This window comes from Ixodes scapularis, unplaced genomic scaffold (genome assembly GCF_016920785.2).
Source record: "Ixodes scapularis isolate PalLabHiFi unplaced genomic scaffold, ASM1692078v2 PGA_scaffold0__279_contigs__length_252992795, whole genome shotgun sequence".
Classification (NCBI taxonomy): domain Eukaryota; kingdom Metazoa; phylum Arthropoda; class Arachnida; order Ixodida; family Ixodidae; genus Ixodes; species Ixodes scapularis.
The window spans coordinates 47,527,743-47,553,924 of NW_024609835.1; the positions used below are offsets into that span (position 1 = coordinate 47,527,743).

Here is a 26,182-nt window from a genome sequence, read left to right on the forward strand (position 1 = left end):
AAACGTAATCCCCAATAACAATTGATACCAGCTAATACAATATAGGTTTCACAAGTATTAAAGACAAAGAGAGCGAGAGAGAGAAATAAATTGAGTATTTTCTAATATCTCCGCCTTTAGACTATTTTATTACTGAGCGCAAACTGTTTCATATTTTAACACCAACAACTTCTATCCGTCGTTGACGATATGAGTTGTGGTAGATCAAACAGTTCAGAAAGAGATAACTGAGAAGCAATACATCCGAGTGATGAATCGGGCCCTGCAGTGGCCAAATCGTCTAGCCCCTAAAAATAACAAATAATCGCGCAGGAACTGCGAAGAGGCGCAACAAATGCGTAGCGATCTAAACGGGCACACATTTCAAAGAGGTGATGCGTATACCTTAGCGCGTGGCACAGGCTTCCCGTTATCTATGGCACCAGCGGCCACGCACGTATAAGCGGGAAGTGCTGCCATAGACCCGTTCAATAATACGAGGTTAAGAGCACGCCCCGCAAATTTATGGCGGCCCAGCCCAGTGTTGAGAGCACGAACCGCTAAACCACGAGGAGGAAAGGGAGAGAAAACGACGCGAGTAACATTCGTTCGGTGTATGGCGCCTGGGACAAGCGGAAGCATGCGTGTGCATGCTTCATCACACCGCCTGTATTATGGTTATCGCCTTCGATTCTTTTGCGAATCATGTAGCTTCTCGAGTGCGAGAGAGTGTTTTGCCTTTTCGCAGGTAGAGGGCGTGCGTGGAAGCTTTGACCATCTGTTAAACATTACTTAGCTGAACGTGTTCCTTGAGAACAAAACTGAAAGACCTGCAAACTTGTAAATGTGTATTGAATGCAGGCTTGTTCAAAATACGTGGTATTGAAATTTTCATTAAAACTTGTCTTAGTTCCTTTAAACAGGTATCATTTATAGAAGGAAGCTTAGTCATCTAAAGGGTGAATGTGACTTGTCACTGAAGGAATAGTTATAGATAACTATAAAAAACGAACCATTATTGTATTATTATTTTTTTCCACGCCCAAGTGCCTGTTCTAAAAAGCGTCACCAGTTTTATGAGGAATGGAAACGAAGCATTCATGACACCATTGCTGAAGACCCTTACCACCTGCACAAGGCACTGGCGAACACCTATTACCGTGGATGCATCCTCTGCCCAATGTCTAATTCAATCGCGATAGGCTGTACACTAGAATTGCGCGAATAAAGATCCCAGGAATGCGAAGCTCTCTGGGATCTCCTCCTGTATAACCTGAGCTCGGGAAGCCCCGAGAAAAAAAAAAAAAAAGGAAAGAAAAAAAAAAAGAAACTAAAAATAGACAATGCGGCTGGCGGTAAAACCCCACCGAGTTCACCCAGGATAGACATGCACGGTTGGTGCGACGGGGGGTGAGGCTCTTTGGCGGCCCGGTGCTACCGTCGCTGCTGCACGTCAGGATTCCCGGGCCCACCTGGCTGGGCTATGCGAGCGTTCGAGGTTCACGGACGAGTCCGCGTACCTGGCCGGAGCGAAGAGAGGGGCGCCGTCACTGCAGCAGACGTTGTCCCGCGCTGCCTTTCAAAAGCACAGGCCACATACCATCCATCACGCTCCGCGCCGGACGCCCCGGTGAAAAATGGCGCTGTAGTCGCGATAAACAACTGCCGCGCGTCCCTTGGAGCGTTGGAAAAAATACTAGAAGTTTCGGGTGTATACATATCTTGAGCGCGGGCAAAACAGAATTCGGGACGCACACGAGGAGGGATTCGAGACGGGACCCGGAACGGTGCGCGAGAGAAAAGCATGGGACTGTCTAGCCCGAGAGGAGGACGTGGCGGCCGAGCTGCTCATGGGAGTGTCATACTCTGGTCAGCGACGAAGAAATTCTCTACATGATCGTAGTGCGATCTAGCGGGTGAATACGAGCTGGACGATGGGTTAGACGTGTTCGATGACCTCGTACAATAATAGTGAAAGCGTATGACGAGAGCCGATTTGAAATGTGCGGTTGCTGGAACAACCACTTAGCCGACAAACGGGCTGCCGGTGTACGAGGAAAAAAAAAAAAAAAAAAACAGCTCTGCGTTCATCAACAGTGCAGTCATGGCAAAGTCGCATGGGCATCGGCGTCGTCTTCATGCACGCTGGTGCGTGAACAAAAGTGCTCGCCGGGAACAAAATAGACATCTGGTCATACTGTTCCGACCGTTTTTGTTTCTTTTTGTTCCGGAGTGCGTGAGCACGAGCTATTGGCATTGACGTACTACGACGGCATTTTGTTTTCGGATATTTCTTTTGTATTTTTCAAGAGAGAGCGTGCAGTGGGCATCGGGTAGTGCGAAAACCCTAAGTATAAAGCGGGTTTTTAACGCTGTGGCATAGCTCCGTGGTAACGACTGCTCTTTGCACGCAGCGAATCCAGGTTCCGTTCCCGCAGGCGGCAGGCGATCTTTTTCGAAGCTTTGGCAACACCGACGACGGACACCTTACGACCTACTACGTCAGCTACAACAACATCAACAAGGAACTTCATTTCCAATGGTGGGAAGGGCCCACAACAGCTATAGCTCAAAAACGAGTAAATGCACGAACACCTAGTTCGCGTTCTACTCCACTTGATGCTGTGCTCAGCGCTGACTTTGCCTCCAATGCCACACAAGACCTCCCTTCTCTCTTTCACTCGCCTCCCTTTTTCTTTCTCTCTCACTCCTCCCCTCTTTCGCCCGCGCTTAAAATCAATCTCGCTCGTGTTTGCCCGCCGCTTAGAAAGGCGAGTCCGCTCGCGACGCCGATCTGGGGCGCAAGGCACAATTCAGGGTCGATGCATGCTTTCGCTTTCTCGTACATTTTGAGTTATTCGGCCAATCGGCTCGTTTCCAAGACTTCACGTGTGCCCTCTCTCGTCAACACGCACGCCCACGCGTGGACCGCTGTCCGCTCTCCGAAGCCTCATCCGTCAAGCCGCGGCGCAACGAAAACAACGGGTGCACGGCCACAACAATCGCAACGGACGGCGCACGGCGCGAGGGGCGAGCAACCGTGTCCGCCGGCTGTTTATCACCCCCCGCGTACACACGCACACGCGCATACGGCGACCGCTCTCCGCGCTGCCCAATCCGGCGGACCGCAGCTTGGGAGCTGCCCGGATCGATCATCCTCGGCTGCCAGGGCGCCTTCCTTCACAACGGACGCTCGCAGCCGCGTTTTTGAGAACGTTGCCACGACGCGCCAGGAAGCTCCAAGGGCCCGGCATCTTGCTTATCGCGCCGGCCCCCGCGTGCAGCACTGCGAGTTCGGCGACGAGACGGGAGTGCGCGCCGCCGCTCGTCCATCTTCATCAGAAGCCGGAGTCGGCTGCTTGTCGGGCTGCGTCGACCGGGTCTCCCCATTGGACGACGACGACGGAGCCGCGGAAGGCCGTGCGCTGTAGCGACGATTCTCCCGCCACGGCGACCGTGGGGAAGAACTTGAGCGAGCGGTTTGAAAAATGCGACCTCGGATTGGGGTTTTCGCGTGCGTGTTGTTGACGCGGGGGAACCTGCACCGGTGCGTACGCGTACGGCAGTCACGCATTTCCTTCGCGTTTTGCGTGCGGCGCTGAGTCCGCGAACATTTCTACTGGTGGAGGGAGGGAGAAATCAAAGAGGTGGCGCATCGTTGAAGACGTCCTCTTTTTTTTTCTTTTTTCGGAACTTCGATGCGGACGTTTTACCGTCTGATAGTGTTCAGGCGTAAAGCGTATACTTGTTTTATAGATTAGCAGTTTATCTCATTTTTACATTAATTTTGTTAGTTTTCTGACTTACAGATGATATCCTCTGCTGCGGGATGATATCCTCTGTTGTGGCCTTCTTGTTGGTAATTCGAGCAAGTCATCGATGGGAGGATGGGTGCCGACTGATGCATAGTTGATCACCGTGACGCCTTGCGAGCGGCCTCCACTTCTAATGCATAACTGTGAGAGGCCCGAAGTGTGCTGGGATTGAAAAGACGCATCGCATCTTGAATGTTTGTAGGTGCAATAGCATCAGTGAACGCCGCAGTGCTGACAGCATCCACGATGTCTTCGGAAGACCCGAGAAACGACAAGCGTGCAAGACACTCGATGTTGTCAGCGAGCTGGCACAACGTCTCACCGGATGCTTGTCGTTGATGACATAGCTCAGCACGCTGAAGGTGACGTTGAGGCCCATCGCCGAAATGTTCTTCTAACGCCTGCACCAGCAAGGTGTACGACCCACGGGATTCTGGTGGCATATGTTGGAGGACATGGAATGCTGGACCGCTGAAATTGACTGCAAGTGGTCCAGCGATTGGGCTTTACTAAGAGTATCGAACTGGGTTGCGTAGGCGGTCGATGTCCCTCTGCCGTCAAATTGCGATGGTCGCAGCTTAAGGCGTGGCGTAGATAGGGTATACAGTAGTCGGCGCGACATTGGTCGTCGCTGATGCCGACGGAAGATCAGTTGGACTTGCCTGTGGAAGTCCTGGCTGGACCAGCGCTCGCAGGCCGTGAAGAAGTGCGACTGATATCCGTATGAATAAATTCGATAGAACCTTTAAAAGGGTCGGGTCTTTGGGCCTGAGCTCCTGGCCGGTCAGTTGGTGGTGGGCGTCCAGCAGTGCTTCAATGGCCGATGAAGTGTCAGTTTGAATGTTAGGGTCGATGGAGTCGGGAACCCGCCGGGAGACGTTGGCTTCTCCGGCTCGCGGGAGCTCGTCCTCAGGTCGTCGACGTAGGTCCATTCGTGTCGGCAGAAGGCGTCCTGACTGAAGATCCTACTGTTGTAACGCTTTGATTTAAGCCTGTCTCTTGCCCCGAGCTCTTCCCTGCTAGTCCCCCGCGTGACGTCTTCTTCCTCTTCTCACACCCGTCAAAATGCTTTAAACTCGAAATATGAAAATTGTCGGAAGTGTTTTTTACAACAGAGGTTGCAATTCACCCGAAATCTTAGTCCCCTCCAATATTAAAGCTTCATCCAGTTTCTTTTAAGTAAAATTAAATTGAGTATCTCTTTGGGCAAGTGATGAAAACATTGTGGAAACCTGTGTCATTGATATGTTTGTTTTTCTTGTACTGTATTTTGCTCGTCCAGTCAATGGTCAACCGGTCCTTTATCCCAGCAGACGTCATTGGGGTGTTCCAAATGCTAATCTTTCAAATGAGGGTACCATACGCATTCACCTTTCTGCGCCGAAATATATGGTCGTGTAGCGCATAAAGCATTCAGCTTTCGAGACCGAGAACACGTGCTTGGGGAACTGGATAGCACTCGGTCTTTATAATAATAACAGTCCTCATTATTCGTATCGGCTCTCGATATATAAAAGGATGGCCTTACTCATATGAGTGGTCATCACTTATGGTTGGTTTCGCCTAGAGGCATGTATGCATTCGAAAATATAACTTCGTTGCTGATCTCTGTAGAGGCTAATAATTATCGTAATTGGACGTTTAGGCTGGAAGGCGACAATCCCTGTGATACACGCCGCCAAGGATCACTGCGGCTTCATTCCCAATCGGTACCATTTACAACTGCCCAACTTTGCCTGCTAGGCCTCTAGGAATCTATAGCCGTCGCAATAAATGTTTGTCGAATCGTAATGCCATCCTAAGGCCGACATTACGATTCGAATTCCTTCTTACTGGCATAACCATGGGGTGGCATAAGACATTGTGATTGCTATCCTCGTTTTAGGCGTGATCCTGACCCTCAAATAACTAACGACGTTTTTATGGTTGTTTGGTGGTTAGACAGTTTAACTTTGCATTAATCGAGGTTTATGAGAGTATGGTGACGGTGATGATCGTTACCATGGCACGACATACACTCTAAAATGAGCACCTGCGTCTGCTTTCCCGCACAACCCTCGGAGAGCCAATCACCGCAACCTATTGAGGCAGCTCAGCGAATGACGATGCCGAAACATATGTTCAGACCAAAAACCCAGTCCGAGTTGTGACATTAAGCAATGCAAAACGTCACGCTTGCAATGCTTAATGTCACAACTCAGACTGCGTTTTTTGGTCTAAACACATGTTTCGGCATCGTCATTCGCTGAGTTGTCTCCGTAAGTTGCGGTGATTGGCTCTCTGAGTGTTGTGCGGGGAAGTAGACGCACGGGCCTTTTTCAGAGTGTGTGCCTTCACATTTATCCAGGAGCGACAATTGCTGTAACGTGGCAGCTGGTTTTGCAGACGTCATTAAGAGTTCACGGGGACGGGCCTTTACGCATCACAGATTATGGCAGCGTGTTTTCGACGGGACCTCATATTTAGCTATCAATGGCCCTTTCTTAGGATATTTCCGTTTCAGAAATGCCAATATATGCGCCTCTCGTGTTACCCCTAATGTGAAGCGAGTACGGCATATATTGGTACGACTGCGGCGGTTCTTTTACAGCAGGACAAAACACGCCAATCCCGTAACGGGAACCCAATTTCACGATTCCAAGGGGGTTGCTCTACCTTATTCCTGAACACGTATTCGCGATGTTTATAAAATGAATGAATTCGCGGACATTTAACGATCCGGTGAAAACTGTCACTTTCAGTATGCCGTTATATTTCTTTGCTCTCTTGTTCGTCGCCAATAAACATGGCCACCGGCGTCCTCCCTTCCATCGCGAGCCCTTTGACAGATTTAGACCCCATCTTATTTATAGGAGACGCGTCACACTCCTTCTCCGTTGTTTTTTTGTCTTTGTGGGCCACGTGTTCGCGTTGCAATGCGTGAGTCTCTGTCTGACTATAGCGTCCTAAAAACTTGGAACCCCCAACGTGCCGGGCAGACTTGTTCGTCATGAACGTCTTCCCACGGTCAACGCACTCTCTGGCGGCGAAACAACGGTGGCGGCTCCAAAGAGGAGGAGCTGTCCCGCATAGTTCGGTGGGCGAAAAAGGACCATTAGCCAAGGGCCCACAACCCGGCACCATTCATCGGCGTCCGCGGCACAGAAGAGTTCGTGATCTATTAACGATCCCGCGAGTGACGACTCGGCCAGCCGAGCGAGGTGACTGGACACGAGAATCGGAGGACGAAGCGGGGGGCGAAGGGAGAACAAGAAGAAGCCTCGGGCCGAGGGAGCGAGCCGAGCGCGCTCTGCATAGGAGAGCAGCAGAAGAAAAAAAAGAATACAAAGTTGGCGGCGGAAAGAAAGTAGAGACCGGTTTTTCGCTCGCAATGCATCATCACCGGGAATGGTCGGACGGGCGGAACACGCAATTATTACGGGCTCGCTTTTCTTGCGCCGAGGTTAAGGCAACCGTGTCCGGGGCCTAGCAGAGACGAAGGAGGCAAACGGGGCCTCGTCCGAGAAACTTTCGGGACCAAAAATAAGCGCAATCAAAACAACACAAAAAAAAGAAATACGATGAACAAAACAGAAAGTTGGACATTAGTGCGTCTGGGTCGACACACGCTCACTACTATAGAGATACATATGTAGGTGGGCGTCGCCTACTGCGCTTGCGTTTCGCTCTGTTCCCATCGACAACAAACACACAAACATTTTTGCTCTTGTTTGTGCTCGTGAGCGCGAACAAATCCAAAGCAGGTTTTGCTTGCGTACGAGGGAGGGAGTCCACCCTGATGTCTGAAGTTGAAGATTTTTTTGCAGACGTTTCCATCAGATTTCGTCGGTTCGTTTGCGACTGCTTTCTGAGTTTATTTTATGACCTGCGGATGAGTGTGATTCGGGATGCTAACTGTTCATGATCAAAATGCGCTCATGCGAGACGGTGTTCGATGCTTTTCTCGGTACATCGACCATGCTGTTACTTTTTATGGAATGGTAGATTGTTCATTCATTTAGTAAAAAAAAAAAAAGAAGAGAAAACAGCGTTTCAATATAATTGGGATGGTGTCGTTTAGTTTGTCATTCGATTGCACATATCTAGTATATGTGCGTGTCTAGGAGTATGTTATCCTGGTCTGCTATTTAACAGCGCGCTCGCTCCATTTTTCTACTCCATTGCTATTTATGCTTGACTGAAAACAACCTATAGCATCCATTTGTATAAAGTAGCAGCTACAGCCTCGAAGCTTGAAGTTCTTCCCCGACGAGGTGCGTCATACTACCCAGAGGCATTCGTCGTATGCCCATGAATGAATACACTTTATTGCATGTATAGGTTCTGGTACACCCAGTTAAAGCTCCTTGTCCGGGGCCGCACACGTGGCGGCCACCGACTCGGCACGGTCCACCAGCCATTGCTGGCCGGTGGCTGTGTCATCGGTCAGCCGCTCCTCCCAAGAGGTGGGGCAGGGGTTGTGAAGAGGCGAGACAGAGGGAATGGCTTGGCATTGCCAGACCATATGGAGAAGGGTGGGACGATCGCCGCAGCGCGGGCACACAGGCGGACCGCGGGAGGGGTACACGTAAGAGTAGAAAAGGGGCGTCGGAAAGGTGTTGGTTTGAAGTTGGCGCCATAGGACGCCCTGTCTGCGAGTAAGGCAAGGCTGAGGAGGAGGATAATGTTGTCGAGCGAGGCGTAATCGTATGTCCATCATACACCACGAATCGAGGATATTGGTTTAAGGCCATGCTGGTCGTTGGGAATAGTGTTTATGGCAGCTTGAGATATTCCCCTGGGTATGCTTCCCCGAAGAACATGCAAAAAGCCGAACGCTATGAACTTTTTGTGCGTAGGTAATGAAATGCCTGAAGAACGTTTCCATATAAAATGTCATTATCACTCTGATTTAGATGAAGTGTGAAAACCTTAACTGTGACACATTACATTTATTCACTCGATTGTGGTCCTCATTACACGTATATAGCACTGCGGGCCTTCGTGATATGGACTGTCCCGTGGTTCTGAAAGTACAGATGACTATGCTCGGGTCATGCAAGGAGATATAATTTTACGGTTCTCTTGTATCCTGGACTATACCTTAAGCGCGAGACACATGCGCGACAAAACTACCCGATCCGACTTACGATTCATCGAAGAAGTCGCTGCTTCGTCTCTCCGCACGAGAGGTTCGAGACACATGCCTGCCTCCCGTCCGACTCGTCGTTCCGTTCTGATTTGCTCAGTTCCGGTATTCCTACAAGGAGGCTTTGTCACCATTTATCAGCATCTCAATGTTGCCTATAATTCCGCTTGATCGTGTTTTTCCGCTTTAAAAGCAAACCATTTTTTTTAAATATATTTTACGTAAGGATGCTTTTTTGCTCAACGCACGGACCGAGCCATATAAGCGACCACCGCGTACATGTCACGTAACTACGCACCCCGCGCATTGCTGCGTCTCTTCGGAAGGTCGTCTGACACTCGCACGGCATTGGAATGGATCTTAGCGCCAAGACCCCGTGGCGTCCATCGACAGCTCCCATGACGCACAGCGGCACCGCTCATGACCGCTTCTCCGGTGCAACAGCTTCTTTCCCGATCGGACCGATCGTCACGTGACAAAATGACGTTAGCGTCATCCGTGCTGCCATTGGCTGCGGCCGTCCGACAGTCGGAGGGCCATGCGGCGAATATCGGGCGGCAAGTTGGTCGCATGCCGGAGCCGGACGAAGCCTCGATCCGACGCTCCGGTGACGAAACCTGCCGCATTCGACCGTCGTCCCGACAGTTCGATTGTCGGATCGGACAGTTTGGACGACGCGCATGTGTCTCGTGCTTTATTCGCTGGGCTTGCTTCGTATAACATATAACAATGACCTGTTCTTTGTGTACTCCACGGGAAAGTTTGCGGGCAGATTTGGGAGGGTGTTTTTAACGATTCAGAAATCGTCTAATATCGGTGTTCGGTTAGATCATTCGCTATAATCTCTAGGCGAGAAAGTTTGAGAATGTTTTATGAATAGTTGACTGCGAGTAACCAATCAGAGCCTCCAATACATATTTCTTCGTACAGAACAATGAAATGAAAGGGTGTGACACCATTGTCGGCGATTGTTGAATCTCGTGAGTTGTAATAGTGGATCTTTTCAGATAAGTTTTGTCCATTGACAAAACTTATCTGAAAGTTTTGTTTTGTCCGATGACCATTTTTAGTTTTGACAAAAAACAATATTTTATTGACTCACGGTGCAGCAAAGCAAAACTGTCTTTGTTTAAAAAAAAAATAATTGGCCAGTGTGAAACAAATCTTTAGCAGCACATTCTCAGTCAGATCTGGGGGTGGGGCAAACTTCGTATTTTGGGCACCTCTTCCAAACAGCTGCTGCATCTGCGGGTCTAAGTATATTTACTGACAAAGTACCAGTGATGTAAATGCTATCCCCCCCCCCCCCCCCCCCCCCGCAATAAAAAGGAAAAAAAGTTTGTCGAAGTACGTTGCAAATGAAAGCAAGGCGTCGTCGACCTGCGGTACCCCAAATTAGAAGAAACCGGGTTCCACTACCGTTACCGATAAAAAAGTAACGCACGTTACTCTTGCGTTAGTTATTTTTATATAATATTGAAAAGTTTGACTTTCCTGACATTACAGGTATGCGTAAGCGAACCTGCAACGTCAAAGCACTGGGAAGAAGTACGTGGGCGTTGGGACTTTTTGACGAAGTGTAATGTTTTCGTGGGGAAAGGAGACTAAATACTGAACGTAGGTGGGATGAGTGCAGGAATATAAATGAGGCACCTGCAAACACACACACACACACACACAAATTACGTGTTCTTTTTTTAAGTTTTGGGAAGGAGATTGAATGCATAACGTAACTACGTTACCCATTAGTCAAAGGAAGCAACGTAAGTAGGTTAGGTTATCTGTTAGCAAAATATTGTAACGAGTTCGTTACTACGTTACAAAGAAAAAGTACGCGTGACCGGTAACGCCGTTACTGGCAACGGGTTACCACCAACACTACAAAATGCGCATTGGAAGGAGTGATCCCAAGTATTTATCACGGAATAACAGCGTCGTTAATATGCCAAAAAAAAAAAAAAAGAGAAAGAAAAAATCGCAAGCATCGCGCATTGCGCAGTAATGCTTAATTTTGATTATTTCTTTTTCATATTTATAAACGCCCTGACTTTCATAGTTCACCCGCGTGTTGCCCCGTGTATTGTTAATTTTTGCGCTCAATCTTGCTTTCCTGGTTGGTGGAACAAATGTAATAGAAATGTTCAAATAGAGCAATTTTACTAAATGCTAATTATTTCAAAGATCAATTAAAGATGGACATTTTTTTTTTCTTTTTTTTTAACTCTTCCAATTCAAGTTTAATGGCATGTACTGACAGCATCTGCAAAACATGATGCATCTTTTTTGTGTGTGTCTTTGAAGATTTAAGGCGACAAATCTAGCCAAATTAAGGCTACCGCAGTGCCGTGAATGGAGAGTTTGGCCATTCACTGGTTTGAATAGGCGAGCATCTCGTGACGAACCACAGACCGCGGAAAAGCCACTAGCAATGGTCGTGAGCTCTAAAAATGCGACTCGACTAATTTAAGCCGCTTTAGCATCGCTAGAGTGAATAGGCAACTCTTCGCGACTGAAAACTTGGCGCATCTCAGGTTTTCGTCACGTGCATCTCATTCAGCGGTAGAATAAACACACGTGCACTCCAAACCAGAGAAAACTGCGTAGTTGCGCTCATTGCTGCTGATTTGCTATTGACACCATTGACCCCGAAACGCCGAATGAACGCTTCTATTTCACGCTTTAAATGTCGTTTCCAATACTATGACGTCGCGGTCTGCTGACTGGTCAACGCTGTGTTGTACTTTTAGTTTACGCTCTGTCCGCGGCGGAATATTCGGTGCAGGTGGCGGTCGTTGCTCCACCCATTGGCCAAACTCTCCCAATATACGGCTCTGCCGTGAATGGTGCGTGTTCGTATCCGTAGTTGTCAAATTCCTTATTTGCACTGAGCGTAAAAATTCACAAAAAAATTAGAAGTAAAAAAAAAAGTAAACGGCGCGGAGGTGGACGGTGATATTAAGGTAATCAAAAATGTAAGTGTGTTTAAAACAGGAGTCGCAAAAAATGAGCATGGGCAGGAACAATCAAGGGGGTTAACATGTAGCATTGTTCGCAAGGCCTGTTGTCAACAGCCGGCGTAAAACGCATCCCTGCTCGCCACGCTAAAAAAAAAAAAATCTTGCATATGTTTATCTTAGCATTTTGCAAGGCGGTAACCGAGTATGGTGGCTGCTCCCCCGCCTGGCGATCGAACCACCGTTAAGGTGGGCCTCAAAACCCTCAAGACACGAAAATGGGGGCTTTTAGCAAAACCGTTATGATGTTTCGTGTACTGTACTACGGGAGCCTTTGAAGGATGCATTTAAGCGCGCGCCCTGGTGGTACCGTAACCGCGGAGGTGCGTGCTTAAAATCTTACTTCAAAGGGATTCGGTCGTGCGGTATGCGGAACACGGTAACGGCTTGCTGAAAATCCCCATTGTTTGATTCAGCCAACGGTATGTGTGACCGCTCTACTTCGTTCTCTCCTAAGCTGACAGTATGGTGGAAGCTACGTGCTCGCTGATTCCGCTGTTCTTCGCCACGTGATCAAGCTCCCGTTCATGCCCAGGCAGACATAGTGGGCTTAGGTGACGAAAAAGAGGTGATTGATTGTTCCGGCGAGCGCTTAGCTCGCACCACAATCTCAGCTTAAAGGGGCGGGGCAACGATATTCAGCTTTTATGTTTCTTTGTTTTTTTTTTTACTTTGAACGAACTTGCTGTCTTGAGTGGGACCGAAGTATACTTGCACTCCACTCAGCGCCACTGACCATGAATCTTCTATGATCCTGGGTAATTGCAAGTATGAGAGCGAGCATTTTATTTCAATCCCCCGCAAAACTTGATGACGTAGATTGGCTCGTGTTCAATGGCCGCAATGATGGCAATATACCATTTCAATATTTACAAGTCCTCTACCCCAGCATGAAATCGCCTCAGCCCGGCACCCGCATGTTCCTCGCTTTGGAAAACGAGCAAATCACTCGCCATACAAACGAACACTGAAAATGGAACCGGTCAGGAGCACTTTTTTTAGAGGGCGCCGCCAACACTGACCTTCAGTTTTTGTTTCCTCTTATTCCGTTCGCTTCACTTCATCATTGCCACAGCAGGACAGGTTTTTGCCACAATAGATGCTTCTGTGTCCGTCTCCCTAGCATAGGCCTTTGTAGAGGCTCGTCAACGCTCGCTTCAGTGGCTCGGCACCTCGGTCAAACAAAAGGAGGTCGGCTATGGCGGCTCAATCTGGCGCGTGTTTAAAGCCTCTATAGCCGAAACCTAATGATGTCCGGAACTCAGCGCGTGTACTGTGCATTGTCAACCCCGGCGCGTAGCAATGATGAAGACTCGCGGCATGTATAATCGGCTCCACCTGACGTTGCCGCTTTTTCTGGCTTCGAAATGAGAGGTGCATGCTGGCTCGATTTAATTCTTTCTGCGACGACCATTGCGAAGGGAGAGAAACTAACGCATTATTCATGGGCCATAAACCTTAGAGAAGGATTTTAAGTTGTAGTTGCGCTAAGTACAAAAATTGTTGCACCGCCTGTTTAAGGGTGAGTGGTGTTCAGGCGTAAGCAATAATCCCGGAGGATGCCCATGATGACTCGGCCGGACGGTCTCCGAGAAAACCGAGCAAAAGTGAGCTGTCCTTGATGCCTCCAATCACCCTAAAAAAATAAAAAAAAAACACTTTTTTTTTTTTTTTTGCGGTTAGGGTGGAGAATACAGATCAAGATTTATGTCGTGAATTATGCCATCATTTGAAATCGTGATTCAAATGTGACAGGATTTTGCATCATGATGTAAATCCAACCTTTCCTGCATAACCAGGGAAATGTTTTTTTTTTTTTACTACCCATTCATCTATTATTTGGTGCGGTCTATGCCTATTTGTTTTGCATTTAAATAAATGAATCATTAAGCCAGAAAGATTTATAACCGGCTAAACAAGACCACAAAGCAGTATTTTGTTCGTTTTTTAGCAAGTCGTCTCGACTTGCTCCACTTCGTTTGTAAGTTACGCAACGTCCTGTTGCAAGTGAATTGGATGGGAAAAGAAACACTAGAAAAGCAACGTCCTATTCCAAGAAAGTCGATCAGTACTGAAAAGAAAAATCAAATAAACATTTTTCACTGCCTAAAAAATATCAAGCCGTTTTATTGAGTGAAGCACTCAGTAACAAGATGTTAGTTAAGCTGCTTTTTAAATTTACAGTAATTATTTCATGCACATTGTTTTCAGTGACCGGACAGATTGATCTATCAATCTGCACTGCGTGAAAATATATCTCTAGTGATTAAAAAAGCGTTTTCTGCTACTGTAGAACAAAAACGCATAGAGACTTTTTACTTTATAAATACCGTCCGCCTCTGTCTCGTCAATTTGTTCATTTCTGACCTCTCCCCAGTATTTTTATGCTTCGTGAAAATAATTAACTCGTCAACTATGGGTATGTACGGTACTGCTGTAGCCTTTAATTTGGCTGATCTCTCACTTTATAACTTCAAAAACAAAAATTATGAAACATGTATTTGTTTTGCACATTATGTTAGTTCATATCAACGAGCTTAAATTGGAAGATAAAAAGAAAATAATATGGCCAATTTCTAAAATAAATTGTCGAAATTATCAGTATTTATTAAAATGGTCCCATTTGAGCGTTTCTCGTAAATGTGTCCCACTAATCAGGACTAGAAATAGAAAAATGGTAGGAAATAATAACCAGGGAAAAAAATAAGGTAAAAACTATTGTCCAATGCGCCGTGCTTGCGATTTTACCCTTGCAAAGTAACGACAGCGTTACTCCATGATAAATACGCGTGACCAATCCCTCCAATGCATGCTTTGTCAGTAAATATTTTTAGACCAGTAAGACTCAGCGTTTTGGTTGTTTGGGGGAAGGTGCCCGAAATGCCAACCTTGCGCAATCACCAGAAAGCGCTTCTAACTCAGTGTGTGCTTCTATTTTTTTTCCCCTTTGGAAAAAGGGGGGGGGGGGGAGATTAAAATTGCAAAACAAAAGATTTTTTGTCTTAGTGGTCATTGAGTGAAAAAACTATATTTTTCTTCAAAGCTAAAAATTGTCCCAAGACCATGTTCGTTCGAACATACCCAAAAACGTCTTATACATGTTATATTCGTCAGATGAAAACTTAATATAAGTTTGAGGTTCGACTTACCTGCAGAGAACGCGGGGACCAATCAATACTGCAGTGTTGTGATTGATATGCCATTTGAGCCAAACTGCGCCAAAGTGCTTACTGTGCAATAACGTTCTAAAGTGCAATAAAGTGCTTCCATCCTGCTACGTTTGACCAAAATGCGAGGAATTTGAGGCTATATTGCTCCAAAAGTTTGTTTCGCTTTTTGAATACACAAACGAATAAATAGTTCAGGCGTCGCTGCATCGTCGGAATGTTCCGGTATCTACCACGGATTTCTAGAACTTTCAGCTATCGTTTGAGATAACTTGTGATCCGATTTAAACCTCCTGATGAATATGGCTTAATACTCGTAGGAAGTTTCGTGATATATCTTATTGTTCGTGGTCTGTTCAGGCGGTTTCGTTAGTTCCGCTAAGTGCGCTTCCCACCGCGCACTGGTGCACTGCGGAGAAGCTACGCCCGCGTAGAAGACATTGCAATTTTTCATTTGTCGCTTCGTCGTAGCGCAGCCTCGTGGAAACGTAAGGGTAAGATGCTGCTCCAATGTAGAGTGGTGCAAGTGCGTAAAAAGATAGAAAAAAAATCTGCATATATATATATATATATATATTTTTTTTTTTTTTTTTTTTTTTAAATTTGAAGTAGCGAATTAGTTGGTAAGATCGGTCTGTAGGGTGTTAATGTACACACGTTGACTTTGCATCGTCGTAAAACTCTACATCTAATAATGTACATAATTATAATTCAATTTTTTCCCAACTTTATAATCTTTTGCAATGGATGCCAAGAAGGGGTTGTACAGAAGTGGAAAGGCAAAGATGCACTGTCTCTGAGCTGGACAGGCCAACTCTCCAATTTTAACATGGCATTCACAGAGCGAATGAATGGCAGTTAAAGGGCCGGTGCAACAATTTGCGGACTTTGGCTAATTAATTGCGGGAATTGATCCCGGCCACATACAAAACGAAGGACCGAAAAATATTCTTTTCTGCTTCCCCTAGTTTTAATTAAAAAAATAAAAGAAATTGGTTTCTCTGGCACCCCTCAACTCAACATTGAAGCGGCACCAGCTTCGCCTGTGACGTCATTCGGAGTGGCGTTGGTTTCCGGTTGGGTTCTTCTGGCTTCCGTTTCCCCAGCGCTCGCCGGCTCACCAGGCTCGCCGCTCTCCCGCCGATTCCCGACCAACATGGCGGCATGGGCGGACGGCCTGAGCGATGTCGAGCGCAAGATGCTTGCGACGCGGCGGGCAGTCGAAGTCGAAGTCGAGGTCGGAACACCAGGAACAATAACGATACCACGATACTACGGACCACGACCAACGCACTCCGTCGAGCGAGGGAAAGACAAAACGTCCGGGTTGCTCGTGTAGCCGCCGTAGGCGCCTCGGGCGTCGACGGATGACGGCGACGGCAGGTTTGGTTGACTTGCGGTAGATGGCGCCACAAATAATTCATACCCTTTTAGCGGCAATATTAGGCTTTGTAGGCGTTTCTGCATGCCTAAACAACAAGATTTTTTAAACTTAACCTTAAATCAAGCTTACAATTGCCTAACACTATCACTTACAAAAACCACTCCGAATGACGTCACACCATATAGTTCCATTTGCGGCCACCATGTGGCCGCAGGTTGGGAAAAAAGCGTTTTTTATTTCACAATTACGCAGCGAAATAGAGGTATTTCGGGGTATGGTGGCACTTTTTCTCTTACTTATGCCGAAGTAAACAATATCAAAAATACAAGCTGCACATTCGTTCAGTGTTAAAATCATTGCACCGCCCCTTTAAGAGCTCCAATAGTGTTATCTTTTTCTTTTTCTTTTTTTCTGCTCCAAAATAAATTTCTGGTTACTCCAAGAGGCGCTGCAAAATCGCTCGAACCAAGCATATCACTGTTGCTTTTTATGAATAAAAGTCTACAATTCAGAAGATAAAAAATACCCCGATTCAAAATACGATATTGGCTTAAAAACTTAACATATGAGAAGCGTACTCATATGTCCAGGGTTTTCGAGTGCTAGATTCTCTGACAGCTCTAGAAACGTAAGGCGTGGCCTATTATAACAATGCTCCTGCGCTTTGTGATTCGTTCTTTAGCTTTATTTCTTCGGCTGATGCCGCAATGCGATTGGCTGAAGAGCGATAATGAGATGTCGACATTGGCCCCGCCCGGCGCTTCTTACGCTATCAGTGACTTTAGAAGCGTCGTTTCGGCCTCGCAATTCGCTAAGCTCCGGATACGTTGCAGTGAAACATTATTCGAATTTTCTGCCGAGAAATTGTGCATGCCTGCAGTTGCTTAGAGAGGCACGCAGGCTCGTAAAGGGCGGGCTTGTAAAATGAGAGAATCCGTTTTCTGCGGGGACTTCCTCTTCCCCCTCCCCCTGATACAGCATTTTGTCATGGGCGGGCCCACCCCCCAAAACAAAATCCTGGCTACGTGCCTGCTTGGAGATATGTTTGGCGACCTTCACCAAATGAGGCTGAAACAAAAACAGATGCTTCTCGAGTTACGAAATGGCGGCCGCTATTGTATAAATACTCACGTCTTTCTTCTTTTTTTTTCCCACAAGATCAACGTCGATTATTTGGTTTTCAACCTTCTAATCCTATGTATTTCTCAGGCAATATAATTGAATACTTACATCGCAGTTCATACATACTTTTAGTGACAGCCTCCCGTGAATTTCGACTATTATCGCGAATCACATATTTATGGCGAAATCTGATGGTTGTGTTACGAAGGTAATCATTTCTACTATCTTTATTAGACAGTCATTCAATTACATATTTGGAATAGAAAAGCAGACGCCTTTCGTTGTGTGTGTGTGTTTTTGCTGTTTCTTTCGTTCAGTACACAAACTGAAACGCCGCTGCTGTTGAATCTGAGGCTGACTGAAATGTGTATCTAGAATAAGGCTCCTGATTTGGCAGACCAGAAGGTTGTAGTAGTTACTGTACGGAAGTTATAAACGGGAACAAATAAATAATTAAATATAGAAATAAGCACTCATTTTGCGCGCACACCCACTCAAGAGTGTTGAGAGGTTGCACTAAGATGTTTTGTAAGACTAGGAGACAAACAATAAATGAATCTGGTTAGAATGGCGAGATGCGTTACATACCGGTTTGTGAAACTTTGCATACTATGACAGCTAAGTCGTTGACTGGCGAACAGGCGAGGATAGGACAACGAAGGGTTGGGTTTATGAAGCTCTGTAGCGGAAATAACTTTCGAGGGTATAATTTTTTCTGTAAAAAATCAAGCAATACTTAAGGTATCGCATGCTTCATATCCTGGGTTACATTGCCTGGCATTCGCTACAGCAACGCTACAGCATTGCCCCGTGCCTTATGTTTCATATAAAATGTGTGGCGCTCCCAGCTACCATTTACATTCTAAACCAGCATGCTAAATTGTTCATTCCCAAATGCAGGATAACACGTACCAGTAACGCAACAATAAATTACGTTATTTGGCGTGTTCGGAAAACTGTTCATCGCTTCATTCAAGCGTCTCTGATCTGCAACCTCGTGATCTATTCTGTATCTCAAAACGCCATGTAAAAAAAAATTGATGCACGTGTCACCACGATTCGTACTCTTCAGCAACGACCGTGTCAAATTTCCGAACCAATTAATTCTCCTACGCGTCGAATATCTCATTTCACTTCGCACGCACGTCTCTGCAGAACGTGCTCGCGTGTGGGTTTCCGTCACACAAGGATGCTCTGGTGCGCGATGCGTGCGCGAGAATCAAAACACCTTATCAGCTCTCTGCGTGTGTACAAAACCGGAAAACGGTCATCGGGTTTCAAAGCGTGTGCTCTTTATCTCTTCCGTTCTTTTCTTCTTTTTTTTCCATTTGCACATTTATCGTCGTTGCTCTTTATCCGAATGATTATGGGAACGCCGACGCGTCGTCGAGCTGTTTGTTGGTTGTTATTCTCCACTCGGCTGCTGCCGTCGGGATCAGCCGGCTGTTGGGTCTCGCCTATATCAAAGGCCAATGCTTGTTAGCGGAAGGTGCTCGTGTCGTCGCTCGGAGGTGTCTATTATTTCGGTCCGATTTGTGTCGGGTTCCCAGAGCGGATCCTTCAACAGATAAGGGCACTTCTTGCTGGGGACCATTAATTTTGTACGACTCCGACGCCGCTTCGTCGTTCGTTGAAAGAGGTCGCAAAGTTCACTGGCGCTTTTGAGGCGACCAACTGAGGATGAGCGCCACAGTTGAATAGCCGGTGTCCGGACACCTTTTATTTTTTTTTTCGTCTGTGTGTGTGTGTGTGTTTGTGTGTGTGTGTATGTGTGCGCGCGCGTTTGTAGGCGCTTGGACGCGTTTGTTGCTTTTTTTTTTTGGTGATTGTTAAAAAAATTCTAAGCATTTCTATTTTCTATCATGTAAGATTGGATTCCTATATGACACACGGCGTTTCTGTTTTCTTGTACATATCAAAATTGCCCGTAAACCGCTCGAATGCGAAACTTTCTTATACGTAGCCGCGTGGCGCTAATCAGGCGTTTATAGAGTCTGTTGCAACACAAGAACTGCGGGAAAAGCTCTACCTAAAAAAAAAAAAAGAGGAAACCCTACGCACAATAGGCACATATAATGAAGCAATGGTGATATTGCATTCGTTTTATTTCAGGAACGCATTGCATTTTTTATGACCAACGAAAAATGGTGTTTTTGTATTGAATGGTACACTGACTCCATTTTCTTTTGTGATTTCGGAGGCGGAGTCCATCTTGCAACAGAGCATAAAGCCGGGGTCACACACTGCTCATACATCATAAAAAATGCAGTCTGCAAACACGATTCACCGCAATATCCGTGGTTCGAATGCCGCGCGCCAAGTTTTTTTATTGAAGTCATTGCCATGCGGCATTTGAAGTACGGACTCACAAAATGCAGTCTGCAAACACGAGTCTCACAAAACACGGTGACTCACAAAATGCAGTCTGCAAACACGAGTCACCGCAATATCCGTCGTTCGAATGCCGCGCACCAAGTATTTTCCTTGAACTCATTGCCATGCGGCACTCGAAGTACGGACCTCATGGTGACTCACAAAATGCAGTCTGCAAGCACGAGTCACCGCAATATCCGTGGTTCGAATGCCGCGCGCCAAGTTTTTTCCTTGAACTCATGCGGCGGAATTCGAGTTCAAGTGCAATATTCGTGGTTCGAATGCAGCGCGCCAAGTTTTTTCCCTTGAACTCATTGCCATGCGGCATTCGAAGTACGGACCTCACGGTGACTCGCGTCCGAATCTATAAGCAGACTGCTCTTTGAATGACGTATAAGCAGTGTGGCCCCGGTTTCAGACGGTACCATTCTTCACTCATACAAAAAAGTAGTCCCCTCCTAAAACCGTTTTGCTTGTCTCTCTCTCTCTCCCCGCAGACGGCGTGAACGCCATGGGCGAGACGAAGCGGCAGCGGACGTCGTACACGCGGTACCAGACCCTGGAGTTGGAGAAAGAGTTCCACTTCAACCGTTACCTGACGCGGCGGCGGCGGATCGAGATTGCGCACGCCTTGTGCCTCTCCGAGCGACAGATCAAGATCTGGTTCCAGAACCGGCGCATGAAGTGGAAGAAGGAGCACAAGATGGCCAACACCATTCCACCCCAGATCCCGCAGGTGATCCCCGACCACCACCCGCACATGCACAGCGAAACCAAGGCGTAGGCAGGCCAGCTGCTGCCATTCTCATAACATCGTGGTTTGTTTGTCTCTTCCCAATGCGACGACGTGCCCCACACAACCCCGGCCCCCTGAGCGGAGGAAAACCTACACTCGATCGCGCTCGCTGACTCCTTTTACCCTTGTCCCTCCTAACACTCACTTCTCGCCGTATTCTTTTTTTCTTCTTTTTTTTACTATTTTAAAACGCACACCGTTTCCAGAGCCTACCTCGTGGCGTTACTTTTACGGAGGGTGTACAAGGAGTGGCATCGAGACGATTTGGTTGTTTGTGCGTGGTTGGTGCTTTTTTTTTTTTGCTTTTTTTTTCTCCGACATTTAGATTGCCGCTTGAGGTGTGTCGCCTTTGGCTATTGGAGCTACGTTCATTATTTTTAGCGAAAATGGAACCAGGGATAGAGTTGAAGGCAGTAATCACTAATAATGTATATTAGCCTACAAAAACTTTAAAAAACAAAATTGGCGTTTTTTTTTTCGGTTTTGGGGGGGGGGGGGGGGGGGGAGAGATTGTGAAGTCTTTTTGTAATTCTGCCTTATGAAATTCCAGAGGGTTGTTCATATTATAAGGCGTGAGACCGGTGATCCGCGTTGAGATGTTTAATACGTGAAACAATTTATGTCGGCATTTTCAGTCATGGTTTAAAAAAGGCACTGTGCCCAAAAATTTATAAACCAATAATATTAAAAAAAAAAAACATCGCTCGGTTTTTACCAAAGATTAAACTCTAATGGCCAACGCGACCTCTCAAAATCTTTTCATCTTTTTTTTTTAACTTATCATACGTTGCCCTTTTTCTTATTTCTCTCTTCTGGCACGTCGAGTTTCGAGAGAGCCCCATCCCCCGAGTCCTCACTCCGCTCCCTCTCGGCTGCCATGTGCGTACGAAGCTTCTTCTTTTTCACTTCTCTCTGAGTCAAAGAGGAAAAAAAAATGATGCACCATCCTAACAAAGAAATATGTACAAGGAGCAGAACAACCGCCCGCCACCATTTGGCCCTCGAACGAGGCCAGACGCGAACTCCTGCGAACACCATCTGGCGATGATTCCCCAAAAGCTAACAAACCCGGTGGCAGTTTCGTATCACGCAGTGTTACTAAGTTGTTAGAAACATTTCATTCATGTCGACTCCATTAAAGTACAGTGGGCGAAATTGAAATATCGTTTGCTTGCGTCTATACTCATCGTTAAAGATCATTTAATATTTTTACCAAATTATCACCCATTCCTTGTACCTTCTCTGCCAGATGGGTTCGCTGTTGCATTATCTATCCACGTACCAAACTGTCTCGAATTGCCAAAAAATATAATTAGATAAAATAAAAGCAAATTGTTTGTAGCAACAAACAAGACAAAACAAATCAAGCGACTCTCTTAAAAAGAAAAAAAAAAAGTACACCCCGGTACAAACACCCAGAAAAAATGAAATTGGGCCGAACAGATCCTTGGGAAACAAACAAACCTGAGAATGACAACGACTGTCTTCTCTACGTGCGTGGTAATCGACAACCTGGGGTCGAACCGAGCTTAGACTAGAATCCAGCGTAACATTCGATATCAGAACTGAGAACGGAGAACTCCGCAACTCAAACTGTGATCCATCTGGAACTTCAACAAAGGAGGAACGAAACTACCTGGACAAAAGCAGGTATTGCTAAAGCAAAGGATTCTGTCAAGGAATAGTTGACCCCGGGGAACGCGTGTTGCGAAAAACCAAACAAGCAGAAACGTTTACGAAGAAATCCCAGCCAGCGGCTGGCCCCAAATCCATGGTTTGAACAAGAAGAAGACTCGGCACAGAACGACGCAAGCACGGGATCCTCTTCCTCGCGCTATACAGACGACCAACACTAAAACAAGGGATGGTGCGATACGAAAAAGAAGCGGCGAGCCTTCGCTGGGACACGCGTTCCATGTGGACGTCGTCCGTCCATCGGAGAATCCCGGACAAGTGTTGAAGCGGGGAAGACGACGTCCCAGCATTTCAAGATACCAGTGGCACAAGAAAGAAATACCGAAGGAAAAAAAAAGAACCACCAATAGCAGACACCAAATTACGTGTATGACACCGCTAAAAAAAAAGAAAATGAAGGAAATAAGAGAAGGGAATATATTTATATATAAATTATGTATCTGTATAAAGTCGCGCACACATTACACGGCGAAAAAAAAAAAACTCACACATTGACACACACGCACAGGAATGAGCCTATATAGAAACACAAGACACACGACAGCAGTGATGAACGATCTCGTGCGAGGTGTGAAGAGAGTCACGTTCACGCAGGAAGGCTTCGACGCGAGTGGTGCGCAGCGCTTGTCTTGCGGACGTTTCCGATCTGTGTGGAAAAAAAAAAAAAAAAAAACTGTTTTCCGGCGACGAGCAAGCGCTGTGCGTCGCTGCGGGACTGTGTACAAGAAACGGCGTGTGTCTCGTCGCTGTGCTGTGTGCTATCCGAAGCGAGGAAGAAGAAGGAAAAACAAGAAAAGGCAAGTGATCCAAGAAGGAAGAGCAAAAGTCTGTCCCGTATTTATGTGTGCACAACGGATTCTGGAAAGGGAAAGTGGGGTGGCGTTGTTCCAAGGGGAGAAAGCTTACGTACGATATGCATAAAAAAGACCGAGAAAGTCAAACTCGGCGAGACGCGAGACATAGTACGAGACGATTGTGCAAGACGTGTTCTAGATTGTGATTTTTTTTTTTCGTGGCGCGTTATATTATATTGATTCTTATTGTACATTATTTTGGATGTTTATAATTAAGAAAAGACGTTACAAGATGCTAATTTTAGTTTGTATACATGCCTGCATTTTTTTTTTTTCTCCCTTTTTTGACCTGCTCAAAACGTTTACGTGTACCTTTATGTGTCCGTTGGAGTTTTTGAGTTCTCAGGTTCTAACACTGGTGAATGTTGACAAGGTTTTCGATTGTGTACCATAGACATCATTACCATTATGTTATTATTCGTCCCATTCTTGTTTGTTTTTTTTCGTGCAGTTTTTCGAGTGTCTCGTGAAACGTTCGGTGAGCCCTGTGTGTATTGAACTTGAGGTTGTGAATCTCTTTTGTAGATACGGGTTCATTTTGTTTTCGCTCGGTGTCCTTATTTCATGGTGTTTTGTTTTTGAATGATGCTTTCGGTTCAGTTGCTTTCAAAGAGCGAACTGTCTGCTTCATCAAGTCATATGAAGAAGGAAAACTCATACAAACCCATACGTTGGTTTCGAAAGGCAAGCAAGAGACAACCGCGGCGCCATAGAATCCTAAACGTAGATCTCGACAGTGTTCACTCATTTTGTTCACCTTGCTTCTGCCTTGAGAAGGTTCGAGGGATTTGGAAAGCCTCGTTTGTAGTGTTTCTTGTTGTGTGCATAAAACATGCCGCGACGTGTGATTGGACGGACCTCTTTTCTACGCTGGCGATTGATGGGGCATCTTCACGATCAGAAATAACTTTCTTTTTTTTCCAGAAATACTTTTTTTTTAAATAAATTGTTCTAAAATAAGGGCACCAAAGTTACGTCAAGAGGAGAAACGTTTACAAAAGGAACAGAGAGCCAAAATCTGGCATATTGTTGTTCTCAGAAATATATTATTCTCCGCAACCTATTCCTTAAGGTCACTTATGAACGTTCATGGCCACTTTTTGCTGGTCTTTAACGAAATAAACTAGTTTATGCGGCCTATCCAAAGTCCCAAGCAGTAGAAGAGCCTGTCTTTGCGCTCGCTCGCCACTACGGCGGAAAGCTATTGTCGGAAGCTCCCGAAGCCCCTCCTTCGCCGCGGGGGGGCGGTGCCGGGCGTACTCATCCAACCAATCACACGCCGCGTTTCCCGTTTCACTAGTGTTTTTGTCTGTACAGGATGCCTGTTCCCATCCTATAGCCTCTCAATCGAATTATCCCGAGAAGGAAACGTGAAGTCACTTTACAAACAGATGTTATTTATCTAGTGTTTTTAATCCACCCTTATTTTCTTGGGCGGCCTGAGACGATACTATTGTCGAAGGTGGGGAGGGGGGCGTTGCCCGCTGCGCAAACTGAACTCTCCCGATGACTATTTCCTTCAAAAGGAAGCGGATAAAACATCATCCACTAAATATAAGGCCGGTGCCAGTTGCTTGTGGTGTGACGATTCAGAAGGGATTTTAATGAGCTATTCGCGTCTACCCCGAAGGTGCCATTGATCCTAATGGCAATGAAGAGTCAGGGAAGCGTTCAGGGTGCACAGCGTGCGACGCTCGAGTGTGGCTCAGGCTGCAGTTCGTGTTGCTGTGAGCTGGAGAAGTGTAGAAAGCGCGCCGCTCCTTTGCGAGGTGCTGCGGCAGGCCAGTGGCAATGCGTGGTTCGGTAGCTGTGTATACCATCCCTTTAAAAGAGCAGAAGTTGGATCGGAAACGGCGGTCAAGCCTCCGGACCACAAGCAGTGTACATGTGTGTAGAGAGAGAAAGAAAAGCGTAGTTTGGCAGAGAGTGCAGCCGACGAAGGATGCGATTCTCATTATTTTTAGACTCTTCGGTCGGAGAGGAAAGAAGGCTTAGCGTCCGTTGTCGTGTGTATAACCGCGAGTGGTGCCCTCCGGCGCCTTTGTCCGAAAGTAACCGACAGAAACCACAGTAGCGAGACGTAGAGAGATTGAGAGAGTGAGCGAGAGAAAGAGGTACAGTGCGAGAGAGCGAGAGAGAGAGACTCGGCCTTTTCAGACTTCTCTGTAAATATTTGATACCCACCATCCGGATTACAGCCGCTGCTATAAATACGCATATACATAGATGTACGACATCAACGCACGCAAACAAAAAAACACGCGGGCGCGCGCAATCACGCGTTAGCGTCACGACATCGACACCGCATCCTGAACCGTCGCATTCCATCGTTCACGCTGGCTGTCTACTTGACGGCGACCCCACCTTGCTTTCGCGATCCCCTTCTCCTTTCGTAGAGCAGAGCCGGGGAATTCGAATCAAATGACGCGCAGTTCGATAAATCGCATGAAGAAACAACGAGGGCATGGTGATGGGAAGGCAGCGCACCTCTTCGGCGTATTCGGGAGAATCGGGAAGTAGATACCGCACGATTCTTTCCGGACTCGCCTGGGTACATGATCAAACGTACAGTCACAGAATCTGCTAAAGTTACTAAAGATCATTAGAAGCACACACACAAAAAAATGTATATATATATATATATATATATATACATATATATATATATATATGTCATGGAGTACGAGGTGCCACAGTTGTGCAAGCCGGACTGTTATTCATCATCCCGTACCGGCATACAAGTTCGTTCTGCGCGCACGCAGCATTTTATTTCGTCGGCATTTAACCATATCACTTTCATCCGAATATATAGTAAAGCCGATCAAACGAGCCAGCCAACCGAAAGGCACCCGAAG

At 46.5% G+C, this 26,182-nt stretch overlaps 1 protein-coding gene across 1 annotated transcript in view; it reads left to right on the top strand.

Moving 5' to 3' along the window:
* LOC8038060 (homeobox protein Hox-A5) overlaps positions 1 to 25,939 on the top strand; it is a 90,247-nt gene extending 64,308 nt beyond the window's left edge. The window contains exon 2 of the mRNA XM_002406361.5: positions 20,480 to 25,939. Within this exon, the coding sequence (XP_002406405.2) occupies positions 20,480 to 20,766 (287 nt within the window). The 3' untranslated portion in view covers positions 20,767 to 25,939. The remainder of the gene's footprint in view (positions 1 to 20,479) is intronic.
* Positions 25,940 to 26,182: the final 243 nt, after the last annotated feature.